The following is a 12,496-nucleotide window of genomic DNA, read 5'->3' as shown; positions in this document are numbered from 1 at the left end:
CTGCCTACCGGCCCCCGCCCCGTCTATTTATGTCGCCGATTTGTACCATATCTGAACTTACCAGAAGGACCCTTCTCCCGGGTGCAGACCAATATTTAACGTTAACCAGAAAGAGGAATGCAGGGAGGCAGAAAATATTAGATGGTGGGCTCTGCTGCCCTCTACTCCCCACCCCATTCTCAACCCCTACCCCTATGCAGATGGGACCTACCTGGCCTCAACGGCTTTGGAGGTGGGTCTGAGTGGACTGTGGGAGAAAGGCAGCTGGCCTCCACTCCCTCTGGCTTTCACCTCTCTCCCCTTGCCTGAAAGCAGAGTGGCAGCGAAGATCATTCCAGCCAAAGCAGAGTTGGGGAACCCTGAATGATCCCATTCTTGCCTCATCCTTTGCCCCGGCAGGTAGACAGGCATCCCCACTGAGGGTGCCACCTGGGTGCAGGATCTGCTGAGCTCCTACTTTCCTTTCAGTCCCTCTTCCTGCTCCCAGCCCCTTGGCACTCCTTAGTTAGGCAAGATATCCCAGTTAAGATTTTCTGTGCATATTTTAAAAGTCTCATTAATGATAAGTATTAGGGATCTGGCATCGTGATTGGAGTACAGACAGCACTTAGGTTTTCTTTTTTCTTATCTGTTTCAACAAAAGCTGGAATTGGCCAAGGACCGCCTATCCCCTCTCCCGCTTCAAGCAAGGAAGTGAGTTTCTCTGGAGCCACCGGTGCCCCACAGCCTCCTCTGTTCTGCTTCTGGGTCCCAGAAACTCCTGCCACGCTGCTAAATATGTCTTCTCTATCTCTCTGTCTCTCTATGGTGAGGCTGAGATTAGGGCAGGCACAGGAGCAGAACTTTTTTCGTAAGGAAAGGACAGACTTCTTTTCCAAGGGGATGGAGAGTGGGTCCCCCAGCAGATTCCTTCTCCAGTCGCTTCTCCATCAAGGCAATAGCTGAGAAGGCCTCACACTTTCACTTTTACTGTTTGTCCAGAGGAGAGCCATTTTCTTCCAGGAGGCCAAAATAATCACAAGTAGCCAGCTAATTAGACCCCCGACTGACATTTCCCTCCTCAAAGGCCAGCTCAGTGCTGGGGAGGTATGGGGGCTCACCTTCTCCTTTCCCACTGGCGCATTACAAAACAGTGTTCTTTTGAAATGTTCATCAGAAATAGGTTTTTTTAAAAAAATGTTGTGTATCTGTATATAGTATTGTGGTGTCTAAATGGCAATGTACTGAATGCAAAAAGAAAAAAGAACCCACAAACCTGTTTTTAAAATAAAATCTTTTTTTTTTGCCTTAATTTTATTGCTTGCATTACTTCTGAAACTCCTATCCACTGGCTCTATGGGGGAGACTCCGTTGCCCTGACACAGTCACAGTTGGCCAGGGCAAGAGTCCTGACATCACACCAGCCTAGGTACATCCCAAGCTCATAATTCTCTTTGCTTAAGTTTTTTAAGTTAGTCATTCAGATTGTTGATAGTGTCTAGACAGGAGAAAACTCTTTACCATCCTGATGCCCCAAACAAATGAGTAGGTTCCGGAGAGAAGGATGTGATCAGTGACTAAAAAGGCAGCAGGTAAGTGAGTTCACTTCAGTTAGTAGTCAGGGCTCAGATCTGGATCCTGGGGCTGAGAAAATGGCCATCCCATCTGGGAGCTGGATGCTCTGGTGGTGGTGGGCAGCAACTGGGCTCTAATCTTAGGTTCTTGAGGCCCTTGTGCCCCAGAGGGTCCCAAATCCTTGCCAACAGTTCAGAGCTGGAACTAGGAAGTGGTCCCCTTAGCCAACCCTGGTGGGGGGTGGCATGCAAGCTCAGCATTCCCAAGCTGCTCTCTTTTCTTCCCCACCGACTTGTGTACGAGGTCAGGCCCCAAGGATGCTGTGGGCCCCAAGTTTGCTAAGCCAACCTTGCTTCTATTCTCCAGCTTTCTTGGGAACCTCAGTCTTCCAGGCAATCAGGAGCTGTGTAGACTCTGCCACTAATTTGTTTTCACTGTCATGTCCATCTGCGCCCATCTTCCTATCCGGCTGAGTTAATGAGAACATTAAGTTGTCAGATTAAAAGATTTTTAAAAAGCAATATACCCTAAAACAATGTTATCTCAGATTAAATCTTTACTGCAAAAACTTTTATTTATATAAGATATTTTTCCTCTGCTGAGACACACAAAGACTGGAGGCACTGGATTGGAATTCAGAGTGCTCCAATTTCTCTTTGCCTAATGGCTGAAGGTCTTCGAGTTTTATTTAAATAAATGTTTGGTGGGGGATGTGATGCACACACAACACACACAGTAAATCTGAGAGAGTAAGACAGACTGAAGAATTCACCCTCTGTGGAGCGTCTGCTGCTGATGTGGCTGCCGATCCTGTTCTCTCCATCTCAACCCTGGATTAACTAACCAAAGAATCCCAGGCTGAGCAGTTCAGAGTTAGGAGTTGCAAACAGATGAATCTCCCAGGAATAAGGTTCATTCTTAATTCCATCTCCCCTTTCTCTCCCCACTCACCACTCTAACCTCTCTCCAAAACCCCTCAGTCTTCCCTGAGATGTAAAGAATTGAACACTAAATGTGTGTGTTTCATCAGAAAAAAGGAAGTGAGTAGACAAGAGACCTCGGGGCTTCCTTAATGGACCCACACCCCTCTTGACCTCTTGAGGGTACACTGGGTAGTCCCATGACACAGCTGTAGACACAGTGGAAACTTGGAGGCTCAGTAGGTAAAGAGAATTCTAAAGTTCTCTAAGGCATCCTTCCACTTCTGCACACAAACCCACATGAAGTCAAATGAGCGGGTCTTCCCACACGGAGGGACCCGCCGTAAGGCCCCAGAAGGGGGCGATGGAAAAGAGAGGGAAAGCTGGTGCAGGCTCATTGGGACACCAGTGACCCGGGCAGGCACTGTGGTACTTCTGAGTCCCAGTGAACCCCAGTGTTCCAGGGTGTTTAAGATGCCACCCATTCACTGGATTAACTATGCCTGGAGCAGTTTTGGGGATGCCTCTCCCATAAAAGTAAGCAGGTCTGAGAATGGAAACTCCTGTGTGAGACAGGTATTGTGTGAGTGTGTATTCTGGGGAGACACACATTCCCCAGAGTTGGAAAAAAAAGTATGATTCATTCCCTGATTGTGTTGGTTCCTTACCTGTCCTTCCTCCAAGAGTTGGCATTCTCACTGGGGAACTCTATGAGACATTCCTATGACAGGGTGTGTGTGTGTGTGTGTGCACCCACATGCCTGTGTGCATCTTTGTGTGTGTGTGTATGGAGCCTCTGATTAGTGCAGAATTTCCCCAGTTTTTACTGCCTCTGTGTGTGCATGTGTAACAATGCTGTCAGCGAGCACTCATCTCAAGGTGTACAGTGTGTGTTTTCTTCATTCAAATTTATAAAAGTTTTTCTTCCCAAGACCAGTCTCCTAGTGTCTGTGTGAGTGTGAGGATGCAATAAATATGAAGGTGTAAGGGGATAGAAAAGGTCAGAAAGACTGTGAGCATTGCGGTGTCCTCTTCTCTGGGACTGAGGTTCCTGCTATCTTTCTCATAACCCAGTGACATCACCTGCTCCCTGTGACTCTGTGGCCAGGGCTGGGGGACCTGGGAGAGCCAGAGCCTCACAGGACTCTTGTTCTGGAGATCACTCTACCAGGCTGCCAGGGAGGACTCAGTTAGAGCTTTTCCTGATTTGGGGGAGAAAACCCCTTCTCCACCCATATCTTAGTCTTCAGATCTAGGGCCAGCACAAGTGGCCTTTTGGCCAGTAGTCAGTCTCAGCCAGGAACCCACCTGAGGATGCAAGGCCAGCAGTTCTCGGGAGACTCCTCCGTGGCTGTCTCCAGACCAGACGCTTTTGCACAGGCGGCTGGTCGGCAGGGCTGTGTGGGTGTAGGTTGGAGCAGCCTCTGGGACACTCTCCATCTCTCCAAGGATTGAAGCTGGGGACCCTGTAGCAGCCCCCTCTGTTCTGTTCTGAAGAGACCCCACACACCAAGATCTACTTGAGTCTGACTTGGATGGTGTGGGAAGCCCGGTCCTCAAAAAACTCCAAGCCCTGGATCAGGCAGATGTGTATCCAGACCTGCGCTGCTGGAAGATGGAGGGGCCCTGGGGAGCCAGGAGCTTCTGGGAAGAGGAAGGGGCCATAGCCTTTTCGCAACCAACCAGGCTCTTCCTCTTTTAGCCTTGACCGTGACTAGATCTTTCTGACCTTGACATCGCAGGGAGCACTGAGAAGAGGGGGAGGGTGGAAAAGGCCTTGATCTTCCTGTGGCCAGAGAAGGAGAGGGCCACTCGCCCCCTCAACGCGCCATCCCCCTTCCCGCCAGAGCCCGCCGCCTCTGTTTACACACAGAGGTGTCCTCTGCAGTCTAGACAGGGGCGCTAATAACGCCCATAAAAGGCGGCCTCTCCAGAGATGCTCTGCAACTCGGCTCCCGCGCGCCTACCGCTGGCCGAAGCCTCCGCCTCCTCCGCCCCGCCCTCCTCAGATACCTCGGCTGGGCTTGCGGGCCGCCTTGGGGAGGGGGCGATCCAGAGGGTTCCTGGAGGCTGAGATCCCCTGCCCCGCACCCTTCTGAACCTCTTCAGTCTCCAAAGGTAAGTGGGCCCCCGTTCCCGCTCTTCCAGCCCAGCCAGCCTCGGGGTTAGCAGCGCATCCTCCTACCCCAGCTGGCCTCTCAGGCCGGTTGCCCCCAGGCAATCCGCCTGTGCCCAGGACCATCTCCGCCCCCGCCTGGAACTGGAGGCTTGGTTTGGGAAGCAGTTGGGTAGCTGGGCAGAGCAGAGCCCAAGCAGATCTCAGCCCTTCCCCTGAGCAGGACTGGCCAGAGGCCACGGCCAGAGGGAGCGGCTGGCTGTGTGACAGAGGGCACTCTAGGTAGTCCTCACCCCATGCTGAGCTTCGCGGTCCACGGAGACCCTGGCCCTGGGCTCCCCTTACGTTGCCAGCGGCTGTAGGTGTGGTGTTGAGGAGAGGGTGCTTTTTTTTTTAACTTGGTCCCCACACCTTGCCTGACACTCAGTAATTCACTAGGCGGAGGAGATCCTCTGCTGGCGGAGGGAGAAAATGTCAGAGCAGCGAAACTAGTTAACTATTCACGCGCTGAAAAGACTGAAAATGAGGGAAGAAGGTTCAGGTGAGGAGTGGAGAGATGGTCTCCCAGATGTTCCCGCCTGGGACCCCTCCCCATCCCTTCCTCATTTCCTGAGTGGCAGTCAGGCTGGGATCTTGTGGTGGGAGGGGGCCCAAGGGAGCCACAGAAGACTTGGAGGAGGTAAGGGCGCTGCTGACCCCGGGCCCGTTTGTGTGAGCCTGAAAGCCTGACTGGGGCCCTTCACCCAAGGTTCTTCTCACACACTGCTCCTGCAGGCTGCAGAGCCCTGGAAGACAGCACAGGGGGAGGGGCCTTCCAATCTTCTTGAGCCGCATAAGGGGGCCTGGGAGACAGGGGGCTCTAACCCCTGGCTGAGCTAGCGAAGCAGAAGAAAGAGGAGTCGGAGCCCCCTACCACCACCCATCAGTCTTGTCTGAACCCGACAATATCTTGTCCCAAGCCCAAGATGCCCCAAAAGGACGACCTAGAGAGAGCTAAGAGGTCGGGCTGGGGTGCAGACCTTCCCCACCCGCCGCTTCTCATTTCCCCTCTCTGGGCCAACCCAGCTCCTGCTCACCTCCCTTCGGGACCCAAGGCCCTGCCTCGTTTGTATACGCGGCAGAACCACTTTGTGCAGACTAGGCAGTGACCTTGAACTGGGCCGCCTTGGCCTCTCGACTGACTGGGGAGAAGGCAGCACCGCACGGAATAATTCCGACCTCGGGTTGGCAGGGGAGCCGGACCATGGCAGGCAGCTCACAGTCATTCCGCGGTGGCCTAAGCCACCCGCAGCCGCTCTGCGTGTGCCACCAGAGCTGGCAGAGATTTTGTAATAACTCCTTTCGCCCGGCTCGGCGGTGGCGGAGACTCGAGGAACCGCTCAGAGCTGGCGAAGATGCCGAGGCTTAGACAGAGCCAGGTCGGGAGAGGCCGCGGGGCATGCCGCTGGTGGATTCGAAGAAGCACGAGGGCGGCCGGGGGGTCTTCAAGGAAGTGCTTGGACCACATCCTGGTCTTCAGTTTTAATTAACCCCTGAGTTAATGAAGGCGAGGGGATGGTTGAGCCAGGCCAGCTGCAGCATGAACCTGTGGTCCAGCGGCCAACAGGCACCCCACCTCTTCTTGTGATTTTATGAATGTGTATTAGACTGGGCGCACAGATCGCTCCGCGCGTCCGGAGCCCGGCTCTGGCCGTTATAGCTTTTCTTGTAGGCTGGCAAATGCCGGCGGATTAAACCCGGCTGGAAGCGGCTGTCCAGCGTCTCGGGCTGTCCTACGAATTATTCTCACCAAGTCCGGGTCGGCTCCTGGCGAGCAGCTTTCCCCGAGACTGAATTTAGCTTCGCACCCGAGCCTCCCGCCGGCCCCGGGGACCCAGGCTGGAAGCTGTCTCTGCAGCCTCTTAATCCGAGCGGGGTTAAGGAATGGGCGTCTGAGCGGCGTGTGCGGCGGGGAGCCTTAAAGCCGTACAGATCCGAGGCTTCCAAGAGGAGGCTGGGCGCCTAGATTGCCTGGGTCTTTGCCGGGGTCCTAACAGCCCTGTAATAATCCTAGTGATCCTCGAGGAGTAGGGTACTGGGGATGTGAATTTTGCTGATGGTCCTCGGCAGCTCTTGCCTAGAGGAAACAGGGTCGGCTGCACGGAAGGAAGGGGATTTGTGTGTGTGTGCAAGTGCCAGGGTCCGAAACCTTGGGAAAGTGGTGGCTTTTTTTTTCCGATGGGACCAAATCGGACTAGGAGAAACTGCATGTCTGGAAGAAGGAAGTCCTCGCTCCCATCCTCATTTCCGCGGCGTTTCATCTGCCGCCCTGTGGCCGCTGCTCCGCGTGCTCAGCTGCCTGGCCCGGAGGACAGCGAGCAGAGCTCCGGGCTTGAGCTTGAGATTTTCGAGCTAGGGAGGGGTGGGGAAAGCCTAAGACCTTTCTCCTTGCACCCCCCCTTCTAGGAGACTGGAGTCATCTGGGAAGGGAAAAGAGAATGGGGAGAAGCCTCCACCCCATCAAGGACTAGTGATTATCCCGCAAAGCTCAGATCGGCGTCCCCCACACCAACAATAGTGGCGGAGCGCGAGGCCTGGAGGCCTGGAGACCTCGCCGCCGGCGCAATGTTCTGATTGAAAACAGCAACAATATTAAAGTCACACCTTGTTTATCTTTATGACCCAAAATAACCCCCAAATAAATTTAATTAAATATTCAGTAACGCTTATTAATGCATCTTGAAAAGAGGGCATAAATAAGATATTGGAGATGCTGTGACGTGGAATTCGCAGCTGAGGGATGCTCCTCTGTGCAGTCGCACAGCCCCTTAATCAACTAGGCACAAAAAGGCCAGTTCAATTCTGCTCGCTCCTCGCGTCCCCGGACTGTCGCGGTTCTGACTGGAGGTGACTGCGCGGGGCTGACATTCCACCGCTTGACCTCGGTTCCGGCAAGTGGGCCCGGCGTGGGGCGGGCTCCTGGGGGCAGAAGGGACCTGGCCAGGCCGCCTAGCTGGCCAGGGCCGGGAAGAGAAAGCGGGGTGAGAGCGGAGGGTACCGAGCAAAGAGCTGCGAGCTGTGCCGGGCAGGGAGACGCCCGCGCGGACACATTTCTGTCGGAGTGAGCAGCTATGGTTTGGGATATGAAATTGCTCGAGAAGCTCTGGAATTCAAAGAATCTGCATTCTCTCTGCCGTGTCCTGCAGAATAGAGAAAAAGAGGGAGATGAGAATCTTCTGCTTAGGTTTGCTTTTTTGGCTTCCGCTCATTCTCAGATATTAACTTTCACCCACGTGGATTTCTTTCTCCCATACTCTGTCATCTCTCTAGTTTTCTCCAAATCTGGTGTATTCTCATATTTAGGCTTTTGCTGGACTATTAATCCCACCTGGTATTACTTGAAGCGATGCTTTGAGCTTTGGCTCAAAAGAACCCAAAATAATAGCATAGAAATCTGAGTATTATGTCTACTAGATTCCAATAGAATACACCTTGTTTCGAAGGGAAGGTTTGTTTCCCTTTTCATTTTAATCTGCTTGACTGTGTGTCTGTGGAGTTGGTTGAAGTTAGATTGTGGCTTCCAGATGTCTATTAATTTTGCCAATGGTCTGCATTAGGTTCTCAGCCTTCTGCAAAAAGAGCTGTTGGGGTTAGCACCATACATATAATTTTAAATCCCAAGAAGATAATTCTCTGGTGTTCCTTCCCTCACTCCCAGCACACCTACTGGGCTGGACGCTGTTATCTGTGGTCCCAGCAGTAGGCTAGGCTCATTCTAGGGTGTGAGTGTTTCCTCAACAGTGGGAATCAGGGGCCTCTCCGGCCAGCCAAGCCCTGCTGGGAGCCCAGAGTCTCTTGCTGCAAAGACTCCAAGAGGACAGCCCCCCCCCAGAAACCCCTCTGACCGAGAGAAGTCATGGGGAAGAGTAGTTCAGCCCCCTGGGTTTTCAAGAGCAGATGGGGAAGTCCTCATTGAGCTGGGAGAGTCCTTATTCTGCTTCTTCCGTCTCTCTTCTGTTATTCTTCCTCTAACAGTGAATGAAGATGTGAGGCTGGGTGGCTCCCAGGTAGAGAGTGGGGAAGACCTGGCATTAGTAATCCTCCCTGAGCACCTCCTGGAGGAGAGGACCCCACGTGTCTCCCCAAATTCCTGAGGAGAAAGAGCCGAGGAAAAAAAGCTGGCAGCGATAGGGCTGGAAGAGACAGCTGCAGGAAAACCTGTCTTTACCCCCACTTCGCCTCTACTGTAAATAAACCCCGAGCCAAAGGGCTCATCCGTCTCCTTAAACAGCCAGTAAACTTTATATGACACAATATCTAATAGTAATTTATTGAGGATATATTGTAAATTCCAACGGTTTTAGTTAATAAAGGAGCTAATTAAAGAGGGACAGGCTGTGCTCTGGCCAGCTGCTGGCCAGAAGATAGTACATCGCGGGGGGGGGAGGGGGTGTCTTGTTCAGGTTGCAGAAGCGTGTGAGGGTATTTTTGGTGTGGCTTTTTTCCTCTTCCCCGTGTCGGGCGATTACCTCGATCTCTGCCTTAGGTTTTATATGATTTTTTTAAAAACCATAAATCTGTACCCGCGGTTCGTTCACTCTCACCCGCCTCTACTGGGGAAGGGGAAAGTTGGAGTTGGTGCAGGGTGGGGGGATTCTCTGTCCCCACCCATCCCCCTGGCGGCGGCGCCCACGTGAGCCGAACGGCCAATGGGTGGCCGGTGCAGGTTTAACTATGTTTAATGTCAGATAGCAATAAAGTAGAAGCTGCCGGTCGGGCCCCGCGGAAATGGGCGAGCATAATCTCCTGAATCCCGGGTTTGTGGGGCCGCTGGTGAACATCCACACGGGAGACACCTTCTACTTTCCCAACTTCCGCGCGTCCGGGGCGCAGCTGCCCGGGCTGCCTTCGCTGTCCTACCCGCGCCGCGACAACGTGTGCTCGCTGCCCTGGCCGTCGGCGGAGCCGTGCAATGGCTACCCGCAGCCCTACCTCGGCAGCCCGGTGTCTCTCAACCCTCCTTTCGGCCGCACGTGCGAGCTGGCGCGCGTGGAGGACAGCAAGGGTTACTACCGCGAGCCGTGCGCCGAGGGCGGCGGGAGCCTGAAGCGTGAGGAGCGCGGGCGCGATCCCGGCCCAGGAGTCGGGCCCGGGGCAGCGCTGCTGCCGCTGGAGCCGTCGGGGCCGCCAGCGCTCGGTTTCAAGTACGACTACGCGGCAGGCGGTGGCGACGGCGGCGCGGGGCCCCCGCACGACCCGCCCTCGTGCCAGTCGCTGGAATCCGACTCCAGTTCGTCCCTGCTCAACGAGGGCAACAAGGGCGCCGGCGCGGGCGACCCCGGAAGCTTGGTATCGCCTTTAAACCCCGGTGGTGGGCTCGCGGCCAGCGGTAAGGACCTCGGCCCACTCCGGACGGGACGTCTCACTCGGGCGGGCAGTGTAGGACTGAGCTAGGGCCGCCTAGGGTGACAGACTGTGCGGTGAGGAAGCGCTTCTTTAAAAAAAAAAAGAAGAAGAAGAATTGGGGGGGGAGCCCTATAAACATGTAAATATCCCCATAAAAGAACTAGGGAGATTCCCTTTTTGCTTGGTTTGCAGCCGGAGGGGGCAGGGAGCTCCGGAGACGGGGGATTCTGACAGATTTTTCCAGGCCTGGGGCCTGGGGACCCAGAGCATGATCCCTGCCTGCCCAGGGCCTCTCTTTCCACCTTCCCAAAGGGCCCCATTCCCTACTTTTTTTTTTTTTTTTTAAGAAAGGCCAGTGGATATGGCTTACTCTTGTCACTAGCTCTTGTCTGTTCTAACTGATCAGGGACTCCATTCTGGAGAATGTGAGAGAAAGGGGCCAGGATATCCTGGAGAAGAGGTTTGAGGAGACGTGAGAGGATAAGAATCTAGAAGGTTCTGGGATTCAGCACTGAGAAGCAGGGTTGGGGAGGCCAGGAGAAAAGAGTGAAAGGGGAAGAAGAGATTGATGAAGGTGGAGGATTTGGTGGGGATGGGAGTCTGCAAAACAGGAGAGGAAGAGCCTCGCGTGGGTTGTTAGGCCAAGGTGAAAGGGGCTTGGCAAGGACCGAGGGTACGGGGCTCGTCATCTCTTGGTCCTCTGGTCAACCCTGCTGGTTCGTCTCCACCCAGGAGCACCCTGGTACCCGATCCACAGCCGCTCACGGAAGAAGCGCAAGCCCTATTCGAAGTTGCAGCTGGCGGAGCTGGAGGGCGAGTTTCTGGTGAACGAGTTCATCACACGGCAGCGCCGGAGGGAACTCTCAGACCGCTTGAATCTTAGTGACCAGCAGGTCAAGATCTGGTTTCAGAACCGCAGAATGAAAAAGAAAAGACTTCTGTTGAGGGAGCAAGCTCTCTCCTTCTTTTAGGGGGCCAAGACACTGGTGCCAGCCCCAGACTGAGCCTGTCTATGGCGGACAGCAAGAGGGGGTGCTGCCTGGGACACAGTCCCTCTTAGAATGCCAGGCGTCTCTTGCAGGTCCTCCCTGGACGTCCTCTTGTCTCTTTTGTTCGTGGTTCCCTCCCACACACCCCCAGCAGACCCTGCCAAGTCCCAGAGACAAGGGAAGAACCCAGCCAGGGAGAGAAGCCCACAGCTGCAGGTAGGGGGTAGGGGAAGGGAAGGCTGAGGCCCTGGGGAGGGGCTAGTTTGACCCCCGGGATGGGGGCTTTGGGCTGAGGATCTGGAGGCAAGGTGACTAAGACGCCCCTCCCATCACTTTCCTTCCATGATCTTTGGTCAGTCTGCCTGCAGGAGGAGGCCAGGATGGGGACAGTGGGGCCAGTGCTCTCAGAGCTTGCAGTTGTTGTGTTAGGACTGGCCAAGAGGAGGGAGCGAGAGTGGAGTATCAGCAGAGATTGGGGATGGGGTCAGGGGGGGCTCTGGGAGGGCAGGAGGAAGTGGGGAAACAGGAGGAAGTGCGGTTTGAGAGAACAGAATGGTCAGCAGTGCCCAAGTCCGCTGGGGCCTGGGTCCTCCAGGCCTGGACGCGGAGCAGGCAAAGGCATGAGAAGGCATGCGCATTTTGCCGAGCCGGCGGTGGACGGGGCGATCATCAGCCTTAGGTCCCCTTTAGAGCAGGCTACGCGAACGCACAACCATGCTCCTGGTCCTCAGCCCTCTGCACCGAGGCCCCTGCGCCCATCCGCTGACAGGTGTGCTGCCGTCCACTCTCCCTGCCGTCCAGGCGGCTGCGGACCGGAAGCCGCAAGAGGGGAACTGAGAGCTGAGCAGACGCAGTCTCAGGTTCAGTAGCCACCCCAGGGACCCCCACTTGGCTCTTTGGGAAACCCGGGAGGCTGTAAAAGGAGCTGCGAAGCGCAGCATTGATTGGCCGAGAGAGTTTCTGGCAGCCGCAGCAGATCCTCTCTTCCCGCTGGCGTTCATGGTCACGGCCGGCCGGAGGCTGGACCAGGATAATTTACGAGGCGGGAGGAGAATCCGCCCCTAAAAGGGGCTACCGGCCGCAGAGGCCCCCCGCTCAGCCCGGGTTTCCCAGGCTGGTGACAATGAAGGAGGTGGGCGCTGCAGCCCCCCACCCAACTCCTTTCTCTCTTACCCACCCCTCACTCCACCCGCTCCCCAACCTCCGCCTTTTGTCTGAAGATCCGGTGCCTCCGCCCACAGGCCGAGGAGCCACGGGTTAGGAGGACCAAAGAGGGAAGGGCACATCCCCAAAACCCACTGTAGGCCAGAGGGTGGCTTCAGCCGCCGAGAGCCTTTTATTCATAGCCCCCTTCCGCCACGGCCCCACCCCCATCTGGGTAGATGCCAGGCTGAGCTTTGGAAAGAGAAGCAGTGAGGGAGCTGGCCTGCCTTCTTGCACTCATTTTTATTCCTGTTGGTGAGAGTCCCTCAACCTCCCATCTGCTGACCCAGCCTTGACAGGAGGCAGAGAATAAGAAGCCGGGTGGGGTG

The 12,496-nt window shown here is 55.0% G+C and overlaps 1 protein-coding gene across 1 annotated transcript; it reads left to right on the top strand.

Moving 5' to 3' along the window:
* Positions 1-9,357: 9,357 nt before the first annotated feature.
* HOXC12 (homeobox C12) lies at positions 9,358-10,946 on the top strand. Its single transcript, XM_068972210.1, has 2 exons — positions 9,358-9,958; positions 10,708-10,946. Exons 1-2 carry the CDS (start codon positions 9,358-9,360, stop codon positions 10,944-10,946), a joined length of 840 nt encoding a protein of 279 aa, XP_068828311.1.
* Positions 10,947-12,496: the final 1,550 nt, after the last annotated feature.

Source organism: Capricornis sumatraensis, chromosome 4, assembly GCF_032405125.1.
Source record: "Capricornis sumatraensis isolate serow.1 chromosome 4, serow.2, whole genome shotgun sequence".
In the NCBI taxonomy this organism is placed as follows: Eukaryota; Metazoa; Chordata; class Mammalia; order Artiodactyla; family Bovidae; genus Capricornis; species Capricornis sumatraensis.
Note: the sequence above shows the minus strand (reverse complement) of the source record. Positions and strands in the feature narration are given on the sequence as shown.

Excerpts from the sequence above, each read along its gene's own strand:
- HOXC12 (XM_068972210.1), top strand. The coding sequence starts at position 9,358 with ATGGGCGAGCATAATCTCCTGAATCCCGGGTTTGTGGGGCCGCTGGTG. Across the intron at positions 9,959-10,707 it reads TGGTGGGCTCGCGGCCAGCG|GAGCACCCTGGTACCCGATC; the intron begins GTAAGGACCTCG and ends GTCTCCACCCAG.